General features: G+C 41.1%; 1 protein-coding gene across 1 annotated transcript in view; it reads right to left on the bottom strand.

Annotated features, from left to right (window-relative positions):
* The window catches only part of Tex14 (testis expressed 14, intercellular bridge forming factor), an 83,015-nt gene that overhangs the window by 11,081 nt on the left and 45,938 nt on the right, over window positions 1-25,996 (bottom strand). Inside the window, exons 13-20 of the mRNA XM_050156906.1 lie at window positions 25,690-25,790; window positions 15,858-15,924; window positions 10,344-10,425; window positions 9,021-9,083; window positions 7,145-7,272; window positions 5,175-5,380; window positions 3,616-3,712; window positions 1,895-1,963 (exon numbers count right to left, since the gene is read on the bottom strand). Coding sequence (XP_050012863.1) covers window positions 1,895-1,963; window positions 3,616-3,712; window positions 5,175-5,380; window positions 7,145-7,272; window positions 9,021-9,083; window positions 10,344-10,425; window positions 15,858-15,924; window positions 25,690-25,790 — 813 coding nt within the window. The remainder of the gene's footprint in view (window positions 1-1,894; window positions 1,964-3,615; window positions 3,713-5,174; window positions 5,381-7,144; window positions 7,273-9,020; window positions 9,084-10,343; window positions 10,426-15,857; window positions 15,925-25,689; window positions 25,791-25,996) is intronic.

Below are 25,996 nucleotides of genomic sequence, written 5' to 3'. Positions count from 1 at the left end.
AGAGAGCAGAGAGCAGAGAGAGCAGAGAGAGCAGAGCAGAGAGAGCAGAGCAGAGCAGAGAGCAGAGAGAGCAGAGAGCAGAGAGAGCAGAGAGCAGAGAGCAGAGAGAGCAGAGAGAGCAGAGCAGAGCAGAGCAGAGAGCAGAGAGCAGAGAGCAGAGAGAGCAGAGAGAGCAGAGCAGAGAGAGCAGAGCAGAGCAGAGAGCAGAGAGAGCAGAGAGCAGAGAGAGCAGAGAGAGCAGAGCAGAGCAGCAGCTGTATCGAGTTGGTCTAGGCTGCTCCCTTTCTACTGTTAGTAATTGGTGCCTGACAGCTCTTGAGCATCAGTTGCACCTGTAAGATCATTCAGATCAGATTTGTATCCCCATCGGTCCCTTGTTGCTCTTAAATGATCACCTATATCCTAAAAGACATTTCCCTTTAAGGTGCCTGTCGGGGCCTAGACTTCTGGATATGAACCCTCCTGATGTGAGATACCCCTCTGTATGCTGTGAATATGTTTTATTACCACTGGTTAATAAAGAAGCTGCTTTACCTATGGCAGGATAGAATGTAGCTAGGTAGGAAATCCGAGCAGAGATAGAGAAAGAAGGCGGAGCCAAAGGAGACATAAGCAGCCACCAGAGAAGCAAGAGGTGAGGTAACAAGGCACGCGCTCACAGCAAAATATAAAATAACAGGAATTGATTAATTTAAGTTGTGATAACTAGTTAATAATAAGTCTGACCAAATAGGTCAAATAGTTTATAATTAATATAAGTTTCTGGACTGGGTGGCCAGGAAACAAGAGCGCAGCCTCTGGTTACACCCTACAAAAAAGCAGGGGACAGATCCTGATTACTCCCTAGAGGTCTTTTCAGAACAAACAACAGTGATAGCACAGTTAGCCGAGTTCATTAGGTCAAAGGGTAGGCATTGAGGGCTTGCTAAGACGCCCAGATGATGGCTGTGCCTTGAGTCAGAGCGTTAAGTCCTAATCCCTTAAGATTCACAAGACCTCAGAGATCCTGAAAACCAACTGCCACTGCCTTGAGAAATTCTCTGTAAGCCCTATACCAAGAACTGGACCATCACAGACTTGAGAGGGACCCATTAAAGATAAAGGCTGGTCTAACAGGCTATTGGAGAAGCAGGCTGCCTGCTCCCAAGGTCTCTATAACATGACACTATTGCTTTAAACATCAGACCAGCTGTAAATAAAATTAAGTAGCTATTTCTCAGTAGCCTCCCAAAAGAGAAAATTCTAGTCTCATCAGGATTTTCTCTCACTGACTTCTGGGCAATTATAAGAAGGATTTATTTATTTACTTATTTATTCACAACCCAATACGTTTAACACTTCCTCTACTAGCAAACTTGGAAGTAAACATGTCTTGGCCTGAGCAGCCAGACTACAGGGTTCTAAGAAATATCTAGTTTGAGTTGGAAGGAAGATTAGCAATTCCTTTAATCAAAAGAGCTTATCATTTAGACATGGTGGTACACTTGGGAGGCTGAGGCAGAAAGACAGAATTAAGGCCAGTCTAGCTATGAAATCAACTCTAGACCAGACTGAGCTACACAGCAAGACCCTATCTCAAAAAATGTAAACAAAATCAAACAAAAGCCTCACAAAAATAAAGTCAGTATCTCCAACAACATCCGAATACTGTTATTACACCTTTACTCTTTTCACAGCCCCTTTAACAACAGATGACAAAATAAATGCTCTGATTATCTGGGCCACGCTGTGGCCGATTGATTCAGAAACTGTCCCCTTCCGAATTCTGCATTCAACAACACCTTCCTACACTTTTTTGTACTAGTACTGATACCTAAGAAAAAGAAACCATATTGGTGTCAGTGACCACAACCAACAGGGCCAAGGAGTATATTTTGTATTGAACACCTCTTACCGATTTCATCAAGGAGCTCCAGAGCTGGCGGTGGAAGCTCATTGACATGATGCTGAGAGGTGGTTTCCACTAGAAAAAGATAAGGGGAAATGACTTAACACCCTCCTAGACAGGAACTGTAATTTTCTAGGGTTTCACAGACTTAAGGCTTTCTCAGTGGTGAAATAAACTAAAGCACATGAGAGCATCTCTCATGACATTCTCAGTGGAGGCTTCCTTAATACATGTGTGGTGTTACTCTCCACTTTCATCCCATCTACTCCACTCTTTGCTTCTCTCTAAGGTCACTTGAATCAGATTAAGATACAAATTCTTACTAAGAGGCTTGAGGATGACCTGGAGCAGGTTGTGGGAGAACACAGAGGTTCTGGATAAGCCAAAATGAACAAAAACACAAAGCAAGAGGCCTTTCTCTGTAGATTATCAAGCCAAGAAATATGGGAGCAACTGTATTTTGGGTCTTTCCCCAAGTGCTAAATTATACATAGCAAGCCCGTCAATATAACATACAAAAATTTCTCTTCCCTGGAGAGAAATTCCAAGGGCTATGTTGAAATAGGAGCCCCAGTACCCCGGCTGCCTGCTAGCTTATGCCCAGGAAGATTCTAGCCTACGTCCATCCTGGATTGGAGTTGCCTGGGAGAGAGGAGCCTGGCGTCTCTGCTCCAGAGAGCAGAGCTGTTGAGTCTCCCCGGTAGCAGAGCAGATTCTGACCTCACTTCCTCTTCCTCCCAGCATCCTATTCTGTTTACTCCTCCCACCTATGTTTTAACCTATCAGGGCCAAGGAGTTTCTTTATTTAATTAACCAATGAAATCAACAGATTGATATATGACACTCCCACATCAGGGCTATAGCAAAGGAAGGCCTTAGACATTGCAACAAATTATTATTATAACAAAATTATTGCAACAAATGTAACATGCCCTAGAAGTTTCTAGCATTCTTGTGTAATTAAAAACTGTCTTCTAAGTCTATCCTAAGAACAGTCAGAGGTTCAGATAAGACTTATGTACAAAGGGCAAAACTTGGAAAACAATATAAATTTTTCAAAGAAGATAATGATTAAGCAATATTTTCAGAGTCTATTATTATGGAGCTACTATATATTTATGAATAATTCTTAATTATAAGAGGAAAGGCTCAAAATACAATTAGCGTTTGTTGTTTACAAGTATTTCCAGAATCACTCAGTCTGGCAATACTAAAATCCATGAGTTCCTTATGCAAAGTGGCATAGTATTTGATTGTTCATAATACCTAATAGTATGCAAATGCCATGTAAACCACTGATACAGTACACTGTTTAGGTAGGGAAGAAAGATGAGAAAAAGCAGCTATACATATACAATACAGTAGATGCAATCTTTTTTCAAATACTTTTCATCTGACACTGATTGAATCCTTGGATAAGGAATGAATGAATGGGTAAGGAAGCTGAGCATATGTCAAGGAGAAACACAGTCTAGAACTAATAAATGGCATAATTACAAAAGCTCAAGTATTTGTTATATATACCCCAAACTATGAAAGAAGATAATGTACCCAAACACAGCAAGCTGTGGTATGATTATTTGATCATTTTGTTTTTTAAACTTCTTTATTCACATTATTAATATTTTTGTTTAAACCAAATGTCACATCAAACATTGATGAACATCAACCTAAGCATTCTTAAACTGGCTTACTCTCATACTTCTTTGATATTAAATACAGGGTACCTCTGGGTAGGTGCTTCCTCTGGATAGCATGGGCTGATGTCACAGATGGCATAGAAATGTTAGAAGAACCAACTCCACTAATCGCAGACCATTTTTTCTATAAGAAAAGAATTTGAGACATAAAATATGGTAAGCATCATGTGCACTAGGTGAAAAGGCATATATGTAGCTTAGTAATTTGTACTCACTTTTGAGAGTAAGTCACAAATTCAATAGGTAGCTCCCCAGGAAGCTTTGTCTCTGCTGAGCACTTAGTAATCACATTGGGCCTGTCCCCTCACTACGCCACTGGTAACTTTAGATAGGGCCTGTATCTTTCTTATTCAGGTTTGGATATGGTGCCTGGAACTTAGAATCTGCTCAATTAACAGTTCATTGAGTGAAAGCATAAAGTTCCTTGTTATTTTCTCACTTCTGAGTGGAACTTTGTGAGCCAAATACCAAAAACATTTACAATCAGTTTCCCATTGAATGCTAAGGAAAGTAACCACTCTGCTTCCAAGAAGGCATCATGGTTGGCTTTAGTTGTCAGCTTGACATACCTAGTTGTCACCTGAAGAACTGCTGCCATCAGATTTGCCTATAGGAATGTCTGAGGCATTTTCTTAATTGCTAACTGATGTAGGAAGCCTCAGACTACTGTGGGCAGTTCCACCCCCTAGGCAGATGGTCTGGACTATATAAGAAAAATAACTGAAAAGCCAGGAGAAAGCCAGTAAACAACTGTGGTGATTCGAATGAGAATGGCTCCCACAAATTTACATAGCTGAATGTCTGCTTTCTCGTTGGTGAACTGCTTTGGAAGATTTAGGAGGCATGGTCTTGTTAGAGAACTGGTGTCACTGAGGGTGGGCTCTGAGGTTTCAAAAGCCCATGCTAGGCCCAGTTTGTGCTCTGTATGTAACCTGTGGATTAGATGTGAGCTTCCAGCTACTGCCTCAACACCATGCCTGCCTGCTATGCTTCTGCGGTGATTCAGGGATTAGCCCTCAAACTGTAAGCAAGGCCCCAATCTCCTTGATCTTGGTGTTTATTACAGCAATAGCAGTAACCAAGACAACAGAGTTCCTCCAGGGTTTCTGCTTCAAATCTTACCCTCAGGCTACTGCCCTGGCTTCCCTAGTTGAGGGACTATAACCTATAAACCAAATTAACCCATTCTTCCCTTGAGTTGATTTTGGTCAGTGTTTCACCTTGGCACCAGAAATCAACTAATACAGAGTGTCAGCCAAAAGGTTTTTAATGAGAAGTATTATGTAGGAATTTGTGGTTTTCTTCTAAAGACTAAAAGTGCAATATGAGGGAGAAAGAAAAAAGAACTCATGGGCGAGGAGAAGGTGCTATAACATGAATTCTCCTGCAAGTTCAGGGAGACAGCATGTGTCAAGAAGCACGATGTAAACCTCCCAGAACAGACTCCAGAGAGAAGCCCAGGGATGCCTGGGAGCAATGCAGCACAGTTCTTGCTTCTCAATGAATTTGGAGAATTCTCAGCCCTTTCTATCACTGAGGGCCTTGGACTGACCTCATGAAAGTGAAATGCAAAACTGGACACTTACGGGATCAACCGGTTTTGCAGGCAGAGGCCTAGAAGAAGCCAGGAGAGACTCCAGGCTCTTTGCTCTCTCTCGGACAGTTATAAATTCGGCAGACAAAATTCTCATAGATTCTTGACCACTCCGACAAAATGCAGATCCTCTTTTAACCTGAAATGTGGTACTGCGGAGGCAGTCTTCATAGTGACTAGCATCTGAAGAAACTGACTCTAGGAGAAAAGAGGGCAGTAAGTGTCTAAATTCTTTACATTATAAACCATCATAAACTGTAATTATGCTTGGAATTTTCCAGATAGCTAATAACTGAAACAACCATGAATCTGAAACAGCTCCTCAGGTCTAAAGCTCTATATTCTTAGGATCTCAGGATATTAAATATATATATAAAGCTGGTCATCAAAATGAAATAAAAGGAAATTAAGTCACAAATTTACCAAAAATAAGAACCCTGCAGCAAAACTATTTGATGCTGGTTACATGTGGTAACAGCAGGATTCAAGGACTGTATGGCTAGTATCCGGCAGTTAAGTTAGGTATTTGTGGATTCAGAGTAGGCTCCACATTGTTTCCACCACTGCACTCTAACACTGGCTTCCAATAACAACTAGAGCACCATTACCACTTTCAATGCAAACTCAGGTAGATAACCTTCTGCCTTGGTTGCCCTGCATTCTCAAAGAAAATCAAAAACACAAATTGGTGATGAAAACTGGGTTTGTTATAGTTTTACTAAATCAGAAAGCAAGGGGGAAATAAAGAATTCTTTATTTTTTTTTCTACCATGCCTGTGGCATTTTTGCAATTTATAAAAAATCAGAGAGGATAGTTCTAGGGATATATTTCAGTGGTAGAGAACTTGCCTGGCTTTACAAAGTCCTATATTTGATCCCCAACATCAAAGTAAACAAATAAAAAGACAATTCAAGAGATATGGCTATTTAGCTAGGAGAATATTTCATTGTTTCTGAGGAGAAGGCAGCCCAGTGCTAAAACCCAACTTGTCTCCATTTGCAACAGGCTGTCTCCAGCAGGGAGGGTCTGCTACATGGTTACACTATAGCTCTACCTGGAAGTTACTGTTTAGTTCTGACTCTTAAAAAAAAATACCTTTGCAGGGCTAGAGAGAGCTCAGCAGTTAAGAATACTTGTTGTTCTAGAGGACCCAGATTCTGTTCCCAGGAACCACTTGGTGGCTCACAACCAGCTGTAAATGCCAGACCCAAAGATCAGTCGCCCTCTTTTCGTCTCCGTGGGCACTGCAAGCATGCAGTACACAAACATGTGCAGGAAAATGGTGTGGGAGGTCCTTCTGTCTGTGTGTTGCTTTTCTTGGTTAATGAATAAAGAAACTGCCTTGCCTGTTGATAGGACAGAACTTAGGTAGATGGGGAAGACAGAAATGAACGCTGGGAGGAAGAAGGGAAGAGTCAGAGAGATGCTATGGAGTCGCCGCCAGAGTCAGACGTGCTGGAACTGTGCTGATAGGCCATGACCTCATGGTGATATACAGATTAATAGAATTGGGTTAAATTAAGATATGAGGAGTTAGCCAATAAGAAGCTAGAGCTAATGGGCCAAGCAGTGATTTAAATAATCCAGTTTCTGTGTAATTATTTCTGATCTAGGCTAGCTGGACAGCCGGGAACGAGTAAGTGACCCTTTCGCCTACAACAAACATCCATACACATATAATAAGAGCAAGTATTTTAGCACTTCTTTACTCCTAGCACTCAGGAGGCAGAGGCAGGCAGATCTGAGTTTAAGGCCAGACTGGTCTACAGAGCTAGTTCTAGGACAGTCAGGGATACCCAGAGAAACCCTGTCTCAAAAAACAAAACAACAAAAAGAAGTAAAGAAAAGAACACACCTTCATTTTGGGAGAAAACAGACATCAGGACTATGCCCAACTAGGACAAATAGAAGGGTGTGTAAATTCGTCCTCTAGAACATTCCTCCCTGTGTCCGATTATTACCTGGGCTGAGCGGAGTGCTGACACTAGTAGGTGCATGCTTTAATCTGGGTGTTCTGCATGAGGCTTCCTTGAAACAGCTGTCTTGTTCACAGGAGATACTCGACAGGTCTTGAATGTCTGTCAGTGATCTAAAGAATTAAAGAACACATAGCAAGCTGGTCATGGTGATATAACTGTGTTAACCCACCTGTTCAGAGGCTAAGGCAGGAGGATTGCCATGACTGCAAGGCCATCCTAAGCTACAGTGATTTCAAAGCCAACCCAACTACATTGCAAGACTCAGTCTTTTTTTTTATTATTATTCTTATTTTTTGAGACCGGGTTTCTCTGTGTAACAGCTGTCCTGGCTTTCCTGAAACTCACACTGTAGACCAGACTGGCCTCAGACTCATAGAGATCCACCTGTCTCTGCCTCCTGAGTGTTGGGATTAAAGGCATGCACCACCACCACCTGGTTGCAGGACTGTCTTAAAGGAACAAAGTAATTGTGAGATGTGGTGAGATATTTGGAAAAACAGAACAATACATTCCTATATTCCTGATTGGAACTTCTTTTATTGTGATGGGTTTGAACTCACCATAGGCTAGCCTTGAACTCATGATCTTACTGTTTCAGAGTCCTTAATGTTGGGATTGCAGATGTGGACCACCATGTTCTGCTCTAATAATAACGTTTAGAGTGTACTTTTTCGCTGGGCTGTGGTAATGCACGCCTCTAATCCCAGCACTTGAGAGGCAGAGGCAGGCAGATCTCTGTGAGTTTGAGGCCAGCCTGGTCTAGAAAGGGAGTCCCAGGACAGGTTCTAAAGCTACAGAGATACCGTGTCCCAAAAAAACAAAGATTATGCTTCCAATAGAGCAGAGACTATCTAAAGAAAATATTAAGAAATATCCCCAGCACCCATACAATAGTTTAGAACCAACTGTAACTCCAGTTCTAGGGAAATCCAATACCCTCCTCTGACTTCCTTGGGCATACCACACAAGTATACGTACTTGTATGCAAAATACCAATGCAAATAAAATAGAAATTTAAAATATCTATCTTAAAATCGATGCTGGATCCAGGAGTGGTAGTTTGCTCATGCCCACAACTTCAGCACTTCAGCGGTTAAGGCAAAAGGACTGCCTCAACTTCAAGGTGAGCCTAGGCAACACAGTCAGTCCAAGGCCCCAGGCTAAATAAAAAAATAATCAGCAAAACAACAAACGTGGGGTTGGGGACAGGGGTGGAACATGCCTATAACTCTTTCACTCCTAAATCAAGGAACAAACAACAAACAAAAAAGAGATACTGAGCTATAGATGTGGTTTAGCAGCAGGGCACTTGCCAAGTGTGTGACAGACAGGCCCTGGAGTTCTATTCCTGGCATCACAAGACAAAAAATATATATAATTTGTAACATATTTTGACTGATAAAATAAAACTTCCCATTTATAAAAGGATATTTATGAAGAAAGTACATTTAATCTATCTCAAGTAGTAACCTTATTACCATAATCACCATCATTACTGTATTTCCTTGATTATAAGATGCTATTAATAATAGATCATATCATCAATTTAATAACAGCTTTTTGTGAAAAAAGAAAGATGGTTACATTAAATATATTTATGGTAAGAATAAGAGCCAGAAAGATGCTCAATGGGTAAGGCATTTGCTGAGCAAGCCTGGCAACCTGAGTTTGATCCCCAGAACCCAAGTAAAGGTGGAAGAAAAGAAACAACTCCACAAAGCTGCCCTTTCCCTGCACTGCACAGCCTGAGTCTTTCTGATGATGATGATGATGGAAGGGACAGATTCTTAAGAACAAGGAAATAGTCCACGAAACCAAGACTATACAAATCTCCATAGCTACTCTTTGGCATTCGCACATGTCTTTCTCTTTCAGTTCCTTCAGTGTCTCCTCTAAGGCCTCTTCTTGCTTATCTTCAGCACTGAGAGAGAAAACATAAGAAAAAGAAAGAGTACTTGTCAGTCAAGCACACTAACTTGGTACCAGCTCCCCAGTCAAGGGAGAGGCAATGGAGAGAGCACAAAATTCAGAAGTAGAAAGTATGAGCTCTAGTTCTGGTGCAGGTGCTAATCAGTCACAAGTTCTTCAGCGTTTCTGGGTCTCAATTATTCTCCATGGATTAGACAAATACTCTCAAAGGATGATCCCAGCTCTGAAATAAGCCAGCTGATCTACGTGACAGTGACCAAGTTCCTTACCTTAGAAAGCCACTGGAGCACAGGACCTTTGCTGGGAGGCAGACATGGAGCAAAGGTCACAGACGTAAGGCTTTAGCAACTCTGAGGCCAGAAGAGATACTGAAGACAAACTTGACCCATCTACTTCAACCAATACTTAAGCTTCAATTTCAGTACTCATGGGACAGAGAACTATAAGCAGATCTCACACTAAATCTTTTTTGTTTGTTTGTTTGAGACAGGGTTTCTCTATGTAGTCCTGGATGTCCTGGAACTTACTCTGTAGACCAGGCTGGCACTCAGAGATCCACCTGCCTCTGCTCAAGTGCTGGGGTTAAAAATGTGCACCTGTACCATTTCTGACACGTTTTACTGCTGAGTAGTATTCAACGTATAGATGTGTACTACTGTTTCATCATTCAGTGAGGCATCTGGGTTTCCATTGGGGGAGTATTTACAAATCAATCTGCTACAAATATTCATGCATATGTTTTGTGATGATTTAAGAGTTTGTTTCTTAGGAACAAATATCCAGAAGTTGTAGTTATCTTTAATGCCTATGTCAGTATTCTCAGAATTATTATTCCTATTTTATTTGTTCATTCATTTTTAAGACAGGATCTCACTGTGTATCTCTGCCTGTCCTGGAACTTGCTATGTAAATCAGGCTTGCCCTGAACTTATAGTGCTAGAATTAAAGGCATAGTCCACCAGGCCTAACTTTATCATTCCTATTTTAAAGATGTGACAGAAAAGAGGCAGAGACCTATGACCAAAGTCATATGGATAAAATGTCAAGAACCAGGATCTGAATAAAAATAATTACTCCCTTTCACTACCCATCAAATTCTGCTGAACAAGTCCTAATATTTTTAAGTTGCACAGAACTGATTTGTATGATAGTGAATAACACACCTGAATGTAAGTAATACATACATATAATTACTTTTGCCAATAAATGTTGGTTCTAAGCCTGAAACTGAATACAAAAATAACAGTTGTACCTTTGCTTAGCTTGGAACTGAGGCTCAGTCAAACTCTCAGCAGTCTTTCCAAAGAATTCTCTTATTTGAAACTTTTCTTCAACTGAAATGATAAAGAAAATGTAGTTTCACTTTAATTCCAACACTCAGGAGGCAGAGGGAGGCAGACCTCTGTGAGCTCAAGACTAGTCTGGCTAACATTGCAAGTTCTAGGACAGCCAGACTAAATAACACATAGGGAGATGCTGTCTCAAAAAAAAAAAATTAAAAAAAAAACCATCACCATCATTTGGGTTGGGCTTCAAGATACCGCAGAAGGTAGAGGCACTTGCCCAGAAGCTTGACAGCCTAAATTAGGTCTCTGGATCCCACAAATGGCAGGAGAAAACCAACTAAGAGTTGTCTTCAGGCCTCCACATGCGTGCCACAGTGTGTGCAAACTCAGAAGGGAGAACTTTATTCCAACACTCAAAACACAACCAAACGATTTACAGTTATTTCTGCAAACAAAGGCTATTTTGTCTTTTCAAGAAGCCAAACTGAACCTGGTAGTGGTGGCACATGCTTTTAATCCCAGCACTTATGAGGGAGAGGCAGGAGGATCTCTGTGAGTTGAGGGCCATCCTGTTCTACAGAGCTAGTTCTAGAACAGCCAGGGCTACACAAAAAAACCCTGTCTTGAAAACAAAAACAAGAGAAAAAATCAGGTGGTGCATGCCTTTAATTCCAGCACTTAGAAGTTCTAGGACAGCCTGGTCTACAGAGTAAGTTCTAGGAAAGCCAGGGCTACACAGAGAAACCCTTGAAAACCAAAAAAAAAAAAAAAAAAAAAAAGATTCTAAATCCAAAGTGGCAGTGGTGGGGGATTTAGCTTTAGCTCAGTGGTAGAGCACTTGAGCAAGGTCCTGGGTTTGGTTCTCACCTCCAGGGGTTTGCAGGGAAGATCATGAACGGGGGATTTCCAGACAGTAAAAAATATGCCTCTTAGCTATCAACACCCTCTAAAGACAGAAGAGCAGGGAGAGGGGTATTAAGTGCTGAAAAGGGAATTAGAGTCTTCTGCTTTTCCAGGTATCAAGTGTCTGAGGTTAGACTTCCCCAGTTCTAAGATGCTTCTCAAGTATGTAGACAAACAGACTGCCATTCATTTTCCTTTCTTTCCTTTGTTAAACTGTCTACAGATAGAACGACAGATTCCATTTCCCCACTCCTAAGGTCCAGCTGGCTGATGGGCCCAGAAAGGTCCACCAGAACAGCACTGCCTATAGCAGGCATGAAGAAGCTCTGAAACCAGACTAATAGAGAAATGCTGGGGGCTGGGATTCCCCTTCCTGTGACATTCCTTTAAAAAGATAAACATCAAGAAAGCATAAACTAGTAACCACAATTTGTTACTATCTTTAGCACGAGAGGGAAATGGAATCTTGGGAGTAAGTAGCTTGGCCAAGGATCTACAAAAGCCAGAGGTAGAAAAAGCTGAGAACCAGCAGGCCTCTCACTGTTACTTCTGCTACAAGGGAAGGGGGTATACATTGTAGGAGAATGGAGGGAAAGGCTGTAAGAACGGAACACAATAGAAGCCCAAGGATTTTCATCCACTTCAGACGTTTGTTCAGAACCGGCCCTGGTCTTCTGTTCTAACTGTTCTACCATTCCTTTGTCTAGCAGAACACTCATCCGAATCAGTGGCCATGTTTATACCAGACACACAGAAAGTGGTCATTGGTAAAGACTGCAAAAAAGATGAGTGTCCCTAGACCCTGGGTTTTTTTTTGTTTGTTTGTTTGGTTGGTTGGTTTGGTTTGGTTTTTTCAAGACAAGTTTCTTTGTGTAACAGCTCTAGCTATGCTGGAACTAGCTCTATAGACCAGACTGTTCTGGAACTCAGAGATCTGCCTGCCTCTGCCTCCTAGTGCTAGGATTAAAGACATGTGCCACCACCACCTAGCTCAACCCTGGGGTCTTTTAATATACATAGTCTGAATCCTGAGAATGTAACCTCATCTTAAAGCTTGCAGCTCTTTTCCAGTCCTAGAACTGAACACAGGAACATACCCACAACAGGCAGCTGCTCTGCTACTAAAATGCATCCTGACCCACAGGCCTTTTTACTTTGAGACAGGGTCTTGGTAAATTGCTAGTACGTGTGTGGTATCATTTCCAGCTTTGTGTCTAAATGTGAGTTCATGAGTATGCACACACTGCATGTGCATGCAGAGGCCAGAAGTCAGCTTCAAGTGTTGCTCCTTAGGAGCTATCCACCCTTTTTGGAGGCAGAGTCATTCACTGGGCTCGAGCTTGCAAAGTAGGCTAGGCTGGCTGGCTGGCCAGGAAGCCCCAGGGATCCGCCTGTATCTGCCTCCCTGGTGAAAGGATTACCAGTGTGTGCCACCATGCCAGGCTCTGGGGATCAGAATCAGGTTCTCATGCTTGCATGGCAACACTTTATGAACTAAACCACATCCCCAGCTTCAAGTCTAGCTTCTGTTGCAGAACCAACAGCTCACTACCCTGCCTGCTGCTCCACTGTTACTTTCTTATGTAATGGAAAGTTCTTTCTAAGACACACAGAGAATCAGGGGCTGCAAGTTGGGCATGATGACAAGGCCTATAATTCCGAACTCAGAGGCTGATGCAGAAGATCATGACCTCAAAGTCAGTCTGGGGAAGAGGGGGCTAAATAGTGAAACTGGCATCAAGGCGGGGGTGAGGGAAAGAGAAGGCAAATGGAAAGTAACTCAGCAGGTAAAGACATCTGCTGCCAAGCCTGATAACCAGAATTAGAGGCCCAGGACCCACACGGTAGAAGCAGAGAACTGATTTCCACATTGTCTTCTGATCCACATGTGTAGCTCTCCTCCACACTTATATGCATACATGAATGTAAAAAAGAAAGAGACAGGAAAGAAAAAGGAGACTCTCAGACAAGCCCACACATGACTCTCAGGGACATCTTATTTGCTGATTCTCTAGTGCTTAAGCCTGTATTAATAACTAATAAAATCCCAACTCTGCTTTCAAAGAGAAAAAAAAAGACAAACAAACCAAAGTCTTCCTAGTATATTAAGTTGAATCTGCAAAATTGGCTGTTACTGCTTTGTAGGATTGTAAGCATATTGAAAACTGCCAAAATATGAAATCAGCCTAGATAGTTAACAGACAAATGGATAAAGAAAATTTGTTGTGTATACATAACAAGTTTTATTCAGATATAACGAAGAATGAAGCCGGGCAATGGTGGCGCACGCCTTTAATCCCAGCACTCGGGAGGCAGGCGGATCTCTGTGAGTTCGAGGCCAGCCTGGTCTAAAAGAGCTAGTTCCAGGACAGGAGCCAAAAATCTATGGAGAAACCTTGTCTCGAAAAATTCAAAAAAGAAAAAAAAAAGAAGAATAAAATTGTTATTTGTAGGAAAATAGAATTGAAGATCATAACGTTAAAAAAGTTAGATGCAGAAGACAAACACTGCATATTTTATCTCATATGCATGATGTGGGATTCCCGCCTGTATGCTATGAATAACATTAACAAAGGAACTGTCTTGGGCTTGTGCAGGGCAGAATAGAGGTAGGCGGGGAAAACTGAACTGAATGGTGGGAGAAAGAAGGGGTCAGAGAGATGCCATGTAGCCACCTCAGGTAAGCCACAGCCATTTGGCGATAAGCAGATTAATAAAAGTGGGTTAAAATAAGATGTAAGAATTAGCCAATAAGAAGTGAGAGCTGTGCTGGACAGATGGCTCAGAGGTTAAGAGCACTGGCTGCTCTTCCAGAGGTCCTGAGTTCAACTCCCAGCAACCACATGGTGGCTCACAACCATCTATACTGAGATCTGGCGCCCACCTCAGGCGTGCAGGCATACATCGAGGCAGAATGTTGTATACATAATAAATAAATAAATCTTTAAAAAAAAAAAGAAGATAGAGCTAATGGGCCAAGCAATGGTTTAATTAATACAGCTTCTGTGTGTTTATTTCAGGGCTGAGCAGCAGGGAACAAACAAGCGCCTCCTACAGCATATGCACACTCTAGAAACAAGATAGGGGAACAAGGAAATCCTTGACTATAGGCAGAGTGTGTGTATAATATGAAAACATCACAACAAAATCCTGTTTTTACATTAATTTTAAAAGTGTAAATTTTGTTTTTCAAGACAAGTTTCTCTATGGAGTCCTGGCTGTCCTGAAACTCACTCTGTAGACCAAGCTGAATTTGAAGGGCTCCAACTGCCTCTGTCTCCCAAGTGCTGGGATTAAAAGTATAAATTTTAAAAGAAAATAAAGACGCTAAACAAAGGAAAATGATGGTGACATTCTGACTTCTAGGGTGAAGAAAGACCAGAAATCAAGTTCTAATTTTTGTGCTATCAATAAGCAGCTGTGTGGCTGTGTAGATCCCTCAGGATGGTCAAGAAAGACAACCAGCTGTGTGCCATCAGGGACCTACAGTTCTGTGAGTGAGCACCACCTAGAAAACACGTCAACACAACGTGTGGCTACTGGGAGCCCGCTGAGGAGGATAGGACTCATTCTTTTGTTTGTTTGTTTTTAACCTTTACATTTATTTTATGTGTATGGGTGCTTTGCCTGTATATATGTTTGTGCAGCAAGTACACGCAGTGCCTGTGGGGGCCAGAAGAGGGCATCAGATACCCTGGGACTGATGTTATAGACAATTGAACTTCTATGTGGATCCTAAGAATGGAATCCAGGCTGGGTGGGGGTGGTGGGTGCCTTTAATTCCAGCATTCAGGAGGCAGAGGCAGGCGATTTCTGGTCTAAAGAACTAGTTCCAGGACAGGCAAGGGTACCTGAGGTTCAGCCAAAGAAATCATATGTGGGGGGGCTGGAGAGATGGCTCGGAGGTTGAGAGAATTGCCTGCTCTTCCAAAGGTCCTGAGTTCAATTCCCAGCAACCACATGGTGGCTCACAACCATCTGTAATGGGGTCTGGTGCCCTCTTCTGGACTTCAGGCATACACACACACAGAATATTGTATACATAATAAATAAATAAATAAATAAATAAATAAATAAATAAATAAATAAATATTTAACAACAACAACAACAAAAGAAATCATATGTGGGAGGAGGAGGAGAATGGAACCCATGTCCTCTAGAAGAGCATCCAGTGCTCTTGGCCACTGAGTCATCTCCCCAGTCCCCAAAAGGAATCATTCTCATGAGGAAGGGTCACTGAGCCTTGCTTGGTTTTCTCATCTGCAAAAAAGTCTGAGCAAGGTTTTTCTTTTCTTTCTTCCTTCCTTCCTTTTTTTTTTTTTTTTTTTTTTTGGTTTCTCGGTAGCTTTGGAGCCTGTCCTGAAACTAGCTTTTGTAGACCAGGTTGGCCTCCAACTCACAGAGATCTGCCTGCCTCTGCCTCCCAAGTGCTGGGATTAAAGGCATGCACCACCAACGCCCAGATGAACAAGGTTATTTCTAAGCATCTCCCATCTCAAGCTGTAAACACCTATAATCTAACATCCAACAGAAAATAAAGGCAAAGGATTCTAAAGAAACCTGCCTTGGAACTTACCATAGCCTTGAGGTTTAGCCAAAGGATTTTGGATTCTTTCAAAGTCCTCTTCTATGGGACTTGAGGTCTATTAAAAAAATAAGCAAAGAAAATAGGCTCACTAAATGCAAATGCATCTTTAAAAAGTAAAGAGATCATTTCTTGATATTTTTGTTTTGTTGGCTCAGTGCTGTGCATGCTAGGGAAGTGCTCTACACAGAGCTATATACTAAGCCCTCTTGATGTTACCTTGAGAAGTACAGGAAAAGACCATTTTTCCAGACAATATTGTGAGTTGTGTTCCTCTCAACAACAAGCCCTCCCTCCACCTCCACTGTGTGACTTTTACTTCTTCCCAGCGTTGTCCCTTGTGCAATACTCTAACAAGTACTAGAGAGACTCGTCAGCTAAGTCAGTGTGTTCAATGTAGAGCCCATCTTCCCAGCCCTCAGATGGTAGAAAGAATAAACGTCCTTCCCTGTTTGTGTGAGCTAAGTAAATGCAACTGTGTACCATATTGTTCAAAAGACTTCATATACTGGACTAGTAAGATGGCTCAGTAAGTAAGGCACTTGCCCCATAAGCCTCGTGACCTGAATTCTATCCCTAAAACCCACACAAAAGTGGAAGAAGAGAATCAACTCCAAAATGTCCTCTACATATGAGCCATGGAACATATGCCCACACGTATGCATCATACACACAATGATATTTTTTTTTAAATCTCACAAATGTAGACTACAGAGATGGCTCAGTGATTATGATCACCAGCTGCTCTTCCAGAGGACTCAGGTTCAATTCCAAGCACCCACAAGGCAGCTCACAACTGTCTGTGACTCCAGTTACAGGGAATCTGGCACCGTTGCACAGACATACATGCAAGCAAAACACCAATGAACATAAAAATAAGTTCAACATTTAGGCTGGGCAGTGGTGGTGCACGCCTTTAATCCCAACACTTGTAAGGCAGAGGAGGCAGGCAGATCTCTGTGAGTTCAAGGCCAGCCTGGTCTACAAGAGCTAGTTCAGGGTATCCAAGGCTGTTACACAGAGAAACACTATCTTGGAAAACAAAACAAGTTCAATGTTTAAAAAAAAATCTTGTTTTATCACTGTAGTATGTTGTGGAACAATCTTTTTGTATACTGTGAAGATTTGTCTCTTGAATTAGTTTAATAAAAAGCTGAACAGCCAATAGCTAGGCAAGATTTTGGGAGGGGGGTCAGAGTGAACACTGGAAAGAAGGGCAGAGCTGCAAGGAGACACCAGGAACCACAGAGGAAGCAGCATGGGCAGTACAGAATAAAGGTAAAAGACCATAGATTAAAATAAATGGGTTAAATTGTAAGAGCTAGTTAGTAGCAGGGCAGTGGTGTGCATGCTTTTAATCCCAGCACTCAGGAGGCAGAGGCAGGTGGATCTTTGTGAGTTAAAGGCCAGCCTGGTCTACAAGAGCTAGTTCCAGCCCAGGCTCTAAAACTACAGTGAAACCCTGTCTTGAAAAAAAAAAGAGCTAGTTTTAGTAGTAACAAGCCTAAGCTATGACTGAGCTATTATAATTAATAAAAAGTCTCTGTGTTGTTATTTGGGAGCTGGCTAACGAGTCAGAAATATCTGCCTACAAACGGCACCCAATGTGGGGGCCACATATATCCATATAAATCTTGAGAAAACTTATAAAAAACATTCTAAACATCGAAATCAAAGCCAAACATGGCTTCCTAGTCTCATGTGTCTCATGATGTAGGATAGGATGCCCTTCTGTATGGTTTGAATAATTTATTAACATTGGTTAATAAAGACTCTGTTTTGGTTTATGACAGGGCAGTGTATAGGCAGGAAATTCAAACAGATACAGGAAGAAAGAAGGCAGTGTCAGAGAGATGCCGGCAGGCATGAGAGGGGTAAGATGCCAGAGTTTTATCAGTAAGTCATGGGGCACATGGCGATATATGGCTTATTAGCAATGGGTTAATTTATATGTAGAGCTAGCTAGTAAGAAGCATAAGCTAATAGGCCAGACAGTTTGTACTTGATATTAAGCCTCAGAGTGGTTATCTGGGAAGTGGTGGTGGGAGATAAACCTCCAGTTATAAATGGTGTACCAACGTGAGGCTCTCGGGTTTCCATAGGGCCTGAGAAAGCTTTAAAAAATGAAACAACCTCTAAACTTACAGAAATGGAGTCACACTGGGCTTCCTGGTGTCACAGTCTCTTTGCAGCAGCAGTACAGAGACGTGTCTCCCAATCAGCTGCCTGCACGATGGAGCTGGACACCAGCCGCTATGAGGTAGACTCACACAGGCCTCAGTACAGAGAGGCCTGCACTGTGTGACAGACTTGGCTTTTGCTCATACACACAAAAAGGTTTGTGGATCAGCTACACGCTACCTGACAGCAGCTTGGGGTTGGGGTGGGTAAGTGTGATGCTCATTGCTACTTCCACCATGTTGAAAAGCCAAGCTGGGTGAAAACAACAGCCAAAGCGGCTGCTTTGGTTCTAGCCACGCCCACTTGCCAGTTTAAAAGAGTGATCAAAAAATGATTACAGATACACAATAAAGGAAGATTCAGACAAAAACAAACAAACCTCTAAACAGTCACAGTGTGTTTAAAGAATGTACCCAGGTTTGAAACAAAGCACAGACAGTTATAAAAACAAACAGCACAGACAGTTATAAAAAGAGATGGTATGTAAAACAAAGCAAAGTCTTTAAAGAGACAATAACAGTAACAATAACAGTAACAATAACATAAAAGTAAAGAGCCACCACACGAAGATGGAAAATACACAGAGAGAAAATACACAAAATACTATTGTGTTTTAATTTTTGACTGTTAATGAGCTAATTGCAGAGAGACATGTGACAATGAGAGCTGCTAAGCTAAGCCAATATAAAGGTGTCCTGACTTCAAAATCTGGGTCTAAGGATACGCTGTTGCTTTTGTTTCCACGGATGATGAGAAGCTGTGGATTCCTTCCAGGCTAATATGGTTTGATCAAGCAAGACCACCTGAGAGGTCTCCATGGGAGCGATGGCCCAGGTGATTCAACATCCTGAACAGCTTCAAGGCAACTGGCTGAAACTATGCAGTATCACAGACTACTACAGCCAACATTTAATCATAATTCTAAATTTTCTCAGATCTCCATAAAATTACCAATGCCCCCAATCATAGGAAACAGTATAGAAAACTATGACCAAATTCATATTGTTTGTAAACAATTCAGTATTATTTATAAATGTTTGTTTTCATTTAAAGAGGGTTGGTTATAATTACTTAATGGTCATAGTCAATCTCTTTATAAAGAAAAAAGGGGATATGATATAGAAATTATTAAAAAGTAGATTATTAAATCTAATCTAACAAGCAACTGCTAATCTCAAAATACTTTATATTGATATGGATTTTGATGTACTGATACAAATTTAAAGTCAATTTTGTTATACTATATATATATTTCTACCATTGTTTAAGGTATTATGTTTATACAGTTCATTTAAAAATATATAGTTAAATACAAATTAATAGTCATCTATAATAGTCAAACTTACAGTCATATTAGTTAGGTTTTCTAGAAACACAGAAATATATTTCAGATGAATAGGTAATCTTCAAACACTTAAAAGACCTACAAAATTTGGCATTTAAAATGTTTTAAGAACTTAGACTTTTCTTGACAGTGAAACACGTCTGCTCCTGGCAGCACCGATTATTTCATAAGGATGATGGGCATTGGAGAAGCTCCTTATGGAGTTTACTTTCAATGTGGAAAGCCTAGCCATTTAGGCAAGAAACTGCTCCTGCCTGGACTGCTTGAGTGTATGCTCTATAAACTGGACATGCAGGATCCACATGAAAATGACTGCTGAACTTGCCAAAACAAGATGGAAGTCCTTCAGGGTCCCTGCTTCATGTAATAGTCTGCTAGACGGATAGTGACTAACTGCCAATATAAGCGGGACAGTTATTTCCTGCTTCACTGAGGAATCAGACGGACACTTTATTGCAGAAGAACTTTGGGTGACTGACTCTCCAGGCAGCCAGTTATCTGTCATTTCTAGAGTTTTGGAAGATGCTTACAATGCACTTCCTATTTATTTAGGTAATATTATATCCTTCTGGGGTCTTTGATGGAGCTGAAGACTAGATAGTTATAATTATAGTTTTCCTTAGGTATGATAAAAGATAAATTAGATATAAAATTTTAGGCTTGCAAAGGTAGATGAAAAGAATATTTTCTTTAATTTTGCCAAATACAAATAGACTAAATATTGTTACTGTGATTTTTGCTTGATACCTCTTTTGTTATATATGACTTTTGTTAAAGTTAAAACCTTCCTTTTTAAATAGACAGAAAAAGGGGAAATGATGTGGGATGCCCTTCCATATGCTGTAAATGTTTTATTACCACTGGTTAATAAAGAAGCTGCCCTGGCCTGTGACAGGGCAGAATACAGCTAGGAGGGAAATTCAAACAGCTACAGGGAGAAAGAAGGCGGTGTCAGAGAGACCCCAGCAGCCACCAGGGGGGTAAGATGCCAGAGCTTTATTGGTAAGTCACAAGATATGTGGCAATATACATATTATTAGAAATGGGTTAATTTATGTGTAGAGCTAGCCAGTTAGTAACTAATATTAAGCCTCAGTGGTTGTTCAGGAACTGCTGGCAGGAGAGACACCTCCAGTTACACTCTCATGCCAGCAGTGGTACAGAGACATGTCCCCTGGCAGCTGCCTATGTGCGTGAGCCGCCAGTGCACCAGGAGCTAAGCCACATGACAGGTGTTCAGTTTTGTTCATGCAGACAGAAAATGTTACAGATTCAACATAAAGAGAGATCCAGAAGGAAAGAACTTCTAAACAGGTTACAGTGTGTTTAAAAATGAGTGCAGAAAAAAATGAGCATAAACAGTCATAAAAAAGTAAACAGTTTATAAATAATAATAAAGTCTTTAAAGAAAATATAAAGTAATATAAAAATAAGCCACTACGGGTATTCCCATATTATGAGCTTGCTGGTTTTGTTTAAAAAGTTAGAAACAAAAACAAGAACTCACTCTCTGGAGTAAGTACTGAGGAGACTGTTGAAAGCATAACAGCACATTCTAGAGGAACAGAAGAAGAATCAGGCAAATCCAGGAAAAGACAAGAAGACATCTGAGGCTCATGCTGCTGCTGCTGTGGCTAAGTCCTCCCTGAGTGCAGCCTTGGCCGTTGCTGGACCATCATCCAAAACCAAAGGCCAGAAAAGAGAAGATAATCCTGTGAGCCCCGCACCAGATGCAAATTCCTGTGAGATATGCCACAAGATGTTCAAGCCAAAAAACATGTGTGTGCTGAAATGTAGGCACAAGTTTCACAAAGGGTGCTTTAAGCAGTGGCTTACAGGGCAGAACACTCGCCACACCTGCGGCAGCGAGGACCTACTGTCAGAAGGGTAGCCTGTTGCAGCATCCTTGTCGACCAGCCCAGAAGATGGGAACTACCTTCTGTTGCTATAGGTAGTCACTCCTCTCTAATTGCATTGTGTGATGCTTAACAGCAGTGTCCTGTCACCAGTATAAACACAGATATGAAACTCTTGCCCTGAGTACCACAAAGCTAACCAATGGAGTCTTGAACGCAGTCCATATCAAGTTCCACGCAAGTGACAGCTGTGTATGGGCCTCTGTGATGCACTGTTTGGGTTGCTGTAGGGCGGAGCTCTGAAATGAGCAGCTTCCTGGGGAAAGAGTTGCTGAGCCCCTCAAAGCAGTGCACCAATTGTAAGGATTCTTAGTCTCTTTGGTTCTTACCTGGAACTGTATGCTCTCCTTGATACATTTTTATTTTATTTTTATATTTTGGTTTTTCGAGACAAGGTTTCTCTATGTAGCAGTCATGCCTGTCCTGGAGCTGACTCTGTAGACCAGTCTGGTCTCAAACTCACAGTGATCTGCCTGCCTCTGCCTCCCAAGTGCTGGGATCAAAAGTGCACTACCACCACCTGGCCCTTATTAAACTTTTAAAGTGCTTATGATCCAACTGATCCACAATTTGAAAATCAGTTATAAAATACATTTGAAATTAGTTTGAACTGAGACTTTTTTACCCTGGAAGCAGGCTACCTGTTTACAGCAGCCCCACACCTGAGGCTCACACTGAGAGCTCTGTGCTGTCTCATTACCAGTTTGCCAGTGCTCAGAAGTGTCCAGCTAGCTAGAGCTGAGCACATGAGCGCTGTGCAGAACCAGCCACTGTCGTTCTCCGTCCCTATCCTACCACCAAAAAGAAATACACCAGACAGTCCTGAGCGCTGGTGTTATTAAACTGTCTGTGTTTGACTTTTGTGAAAGTATTGCATGCAATCTTGTATTGTGCCCTGAAATCAAACTAAGTGCATTAGAAGTTATTCAAAACTAGGTATCTTTTAGTGACCTGTAGGCAGTGGCAAATACAAAAACATGAATCCTGGATATACTCCATTTCTCTCAAACATGAAGAAACAAAAACATGCTTGCCAGCGTGTTCTCTGTAGCAGTGGTAGATTTGGCCGCCTTCTACTTGTGTCCCTGTGAGTTGTGGTACCTAGTGACTTAGTCTGTAGCTGCTCACTCCTTATTCTGAGACATTCTCCATGGTGGTCCCTGAACATGGTCTGCATGCTCTAACAGTTGTGAGCAATACACATTCAAGTGCACAGGGGCAGACTGTACTATCTGGTACAAAGAAGAGGAGCTGCTGAATGAACAAACTCCGTGCTTCACTTCTGAGCCTGTTAACATGCCTTATACTTGTCCAGTAACTGTCAATAAAAACATTCTGAAAGATTAGCAGATTTTAAAAAAAGCCACATAAGGATAGAAATACACAGGGAGTCTGGATCCTATATGGTATCTTTTTTGGGGGGAGGGGGGTTTCAAGACAGGGTTTATCTGTAGCTTGTGAGCCTGTTCTGGAACTAGCTCTCACAGACCAGGCTGGCCTTGAACTCAAAGATCCGCCTGCCCCTTCCGCCTGCTTGGATTAAAGGCATAAGCCGCCAACGCCCAGCTATATGGTATCTTATTAACTTCAATTTTTTGAATGCTAATATATAAAAACAATAGCTGCTGAGAGATATTGGATTATGGAAACTGCTAAATTAAATCAACCTACATATATTTTAAATGTCTTAACTTCAAAAGAAAGTCAGACAATGTGTTGCATTGGGAGAGAGGTTTTGTGTTCAGTAGAAACAAAAAGCTATGGATTCCTTCCAGATTAATAGAGTTCATATTTTTACCAGGGGCGTGGGGAAGAGATCTCCTGAGTATCTTGGCTACAGACATGGGGGATGAAGCTAAGAAAGACTACAGGACAGGTGATGTGTAATATAGGAAGAGCTCCGAGATGAGACGTGATGAATCTTGTTGGCTACAGAGTCCTCAGGACTTATTACATATCATCCTTTCATATGGCATGGACAAAGATTTATATTACAGCTTGGTTATACAGCCCAAACAAACTTATAAAGTTGACATATGCCTTTTACCTGCTCAAACATAAAGCATCATCTTTGACTTGCTCATGCCATACATTCCATACTTGTACTAATACACATATCTTTGCTATCTTTGAAAGTTTATGTGTTTTCAGAGCAAGGGGACCAGACACCAAGGAAACGATTGGCCAGGTGATTCAGTCTATCAGAGCACCTCTGTTGCAGTTTCCTGAGAGTTCTGCATCCAGAACAACTTCAAGGCTTCTGGCTGAGGCAGTCCAGGCTCCACAGACTACTCCAGCCAAGACTTCAGATAAGCCTTAAACTTTCCCACTGCAAGGAGACTAGACAACAAATGATACAGCTAATGCTCCCAGTACTTGACCTTTATCTCAATTTTCCTAGGGTCTCCTAAAGATTCTAGTGCCCCCAGACAACAGGAAGCAGTCTAAAGAACATGACGCCCACATTACCAAGAAGTGGGGTGGATGACGGTTGGTCATTTGATGGGTTATAGATGTCTGTCATCATTTAGGGGGGTTGGTTACAAGTTCTTATTTGTTATGGTCAGGAATAAAAACTAAACAAAGAAGTTAGATTCAAGGATCTCTTTCTAAAGGGAAAAAAGGGGATATAGTATAAAATGAGATAAAAGGGTAGATTGTTGAGTCTCCTTCTGAACAACCACTAGTATAAAATATTTTACACTGGCATGTATTTTTACATATTAATACAAATTTAAGGTTAATTTTTGCTAAAACATACTATATATACATTTCTACTCTTGTTATGCCTATACAGCTCATTGAACAATGTGAATTTTTAGTCCTTGAAAGTTATTATTACAAACTACTTAGGATAATAAAAAATACAGGTTTGTAGTTAGTTACCCATAACAACCAAACATGTCATTTTCTGTATGTTTTCAAGGTCATACAGAGATATATTTTAGATAGGTGGTCCTCAAACACTTCAGAGATCTATAGAATATGGCATTTTAGATGTTTTAATGACACAAGGCTTTTCATGACAGTGAGACATGTCTGCTCCTGGAAGAGCCAATTTACTTCAAAAAAGGATAATGGATATTGAAGAACCTCCATATGGAGTTTGCTTTCTTTATTGCAAAAGCTAGCCATATGGACAAGAAACTGCCCTTGCCTTGACTGCTGACAGTATGCTGTCCAAAATGGAGGATGCAAAGAAAAGTGACTGTCAAACTTTGCCAGACAGGGTAGGACAATCCTTTAAAAATTCTTGCTTCAGATATTCTAGGCTTGTAGGCCAAAGAAAGATGCCCCAACATTACAGGTAGATAGATGTCGGTCATTTCTATAGGTTTGGAAGTGGTTTACATTACACTTCCTGTTTACTCAGGTAATATTATATCCTTCTGGGATCTTTGATAGAGTTTAAGACTAGATAGTCACAGTTATAGTTTTCTTTAGTTATGATAAAAGGTAAATGAGGTTCAGAGCTTTAGACTCATCAAGTTATAATAAATAATGGTGTATTTTCTCTAAATATGCCAAATACAAATAGACTAGATATCATAAATGTAATGCTTACTTGATCATTGTTTTTATTGTTTATGGTTTTATGTTAGAGTTAAAACCTTTCCTTTTATTTAGACAAAAAGGGGAGAATGTTGTGAAATAATATTTTAGTACACAGTGAAGATTTGTCACTCAGATTAGTTTAATAAAAAGCTGAATGGCCAATAGCTAGGCAAGATTTGGGGGGCAGAGAGAACTCTGGGGAAAAAAGCAGAGTCACAAGGAGACACCAGGAACCATAGAAGAAGCAGCATGGGCAGTGTCATGTAAAAGGCAGTAGATTAAAAGAAATGGTTTAATTTAAGCTGTAAGAACTAGTTAGTAACAAGCTTAAGCTATGGCTGAGCTTTCATAATTAATAAGAAGTCTCTGTGTAATTATTTGGGAACTGGTTGGCAGGATAGAAATACCTGCCTACAATCATATTCTTTTTCAGGGAGGGGTTTCAAGACAGGGTTTCTCTGTAGCTTTGGAGCCTGTCCTGGAACTAGCTCTTATAGACCAGGTTGGCCTCAAAATCACAGAGATCCGCCTGCCTCTGCCTCCCGAGTGCTGGGATTAAAGGCGTGAGCCACCACTACCCACTACAATCATATTCATTATCAACAGTTATGTGTATCACATCCTGTTAGGTTTTGGGGGCGGGGTTGAGACAGGGTTGTGGCTGGCCTTGAAAGCAGTCTATACTCTTTAATTGACTATAGCCCTATAGAGTTAGTATATCTAGTTTGTATAGATAACATTTTGATGTCAAATACACAACAGCAACTCAGGTATACTTTGTTAGATCCTTGAATGCATCTTGGTCCTGGCAGGTTACAGTACTTACGCTGTAAAATTTCTCAGTACCCACAGTTGTGTCACAACTTGCTTGAGAGACTTCACTATGCTCTGGCGGCTCGTATTTTCTGAAGAATGGGTTTATAATACCTAGTGATCATAACGTAATCAGGGACATATTCATTCAGTGATATTCATGAAGCAGGAAAAGGCAAAAGTAACAATAGAATAGAGATGTAAACATATTCTTCAAAGGGTAGCCAAATTTTCTAAGTTGCGAAGACACAGAGAGTAGCCACTGTTAATTTAGCCTGGTTCCAAAATGTAGGCCTAGATCATCTAGCCATTTGACCACC

Source organism: Alexandromys fortis, unplaced genomic scaffold, assembly GCF_014885135.2.
Source record: "Alexandromys fortis isolate MF-2015 unplaced genomic scaffold, M_Fortis_MF-2015_v1.1 scaffold_31, whole genome shotgun sequence".
NCBI classification, from domain to species: Eukaryota; Metazoa; Chordata; class Mammalia; order Rodentia; family Cricetidae; genus Alexandromys; species Alexandromys fortis.
The sequence above is the reverse complement of the archived record's forward strand: the minus strand, read 5'-3'. Positions and strand labels throughout refer to the sequence as shown.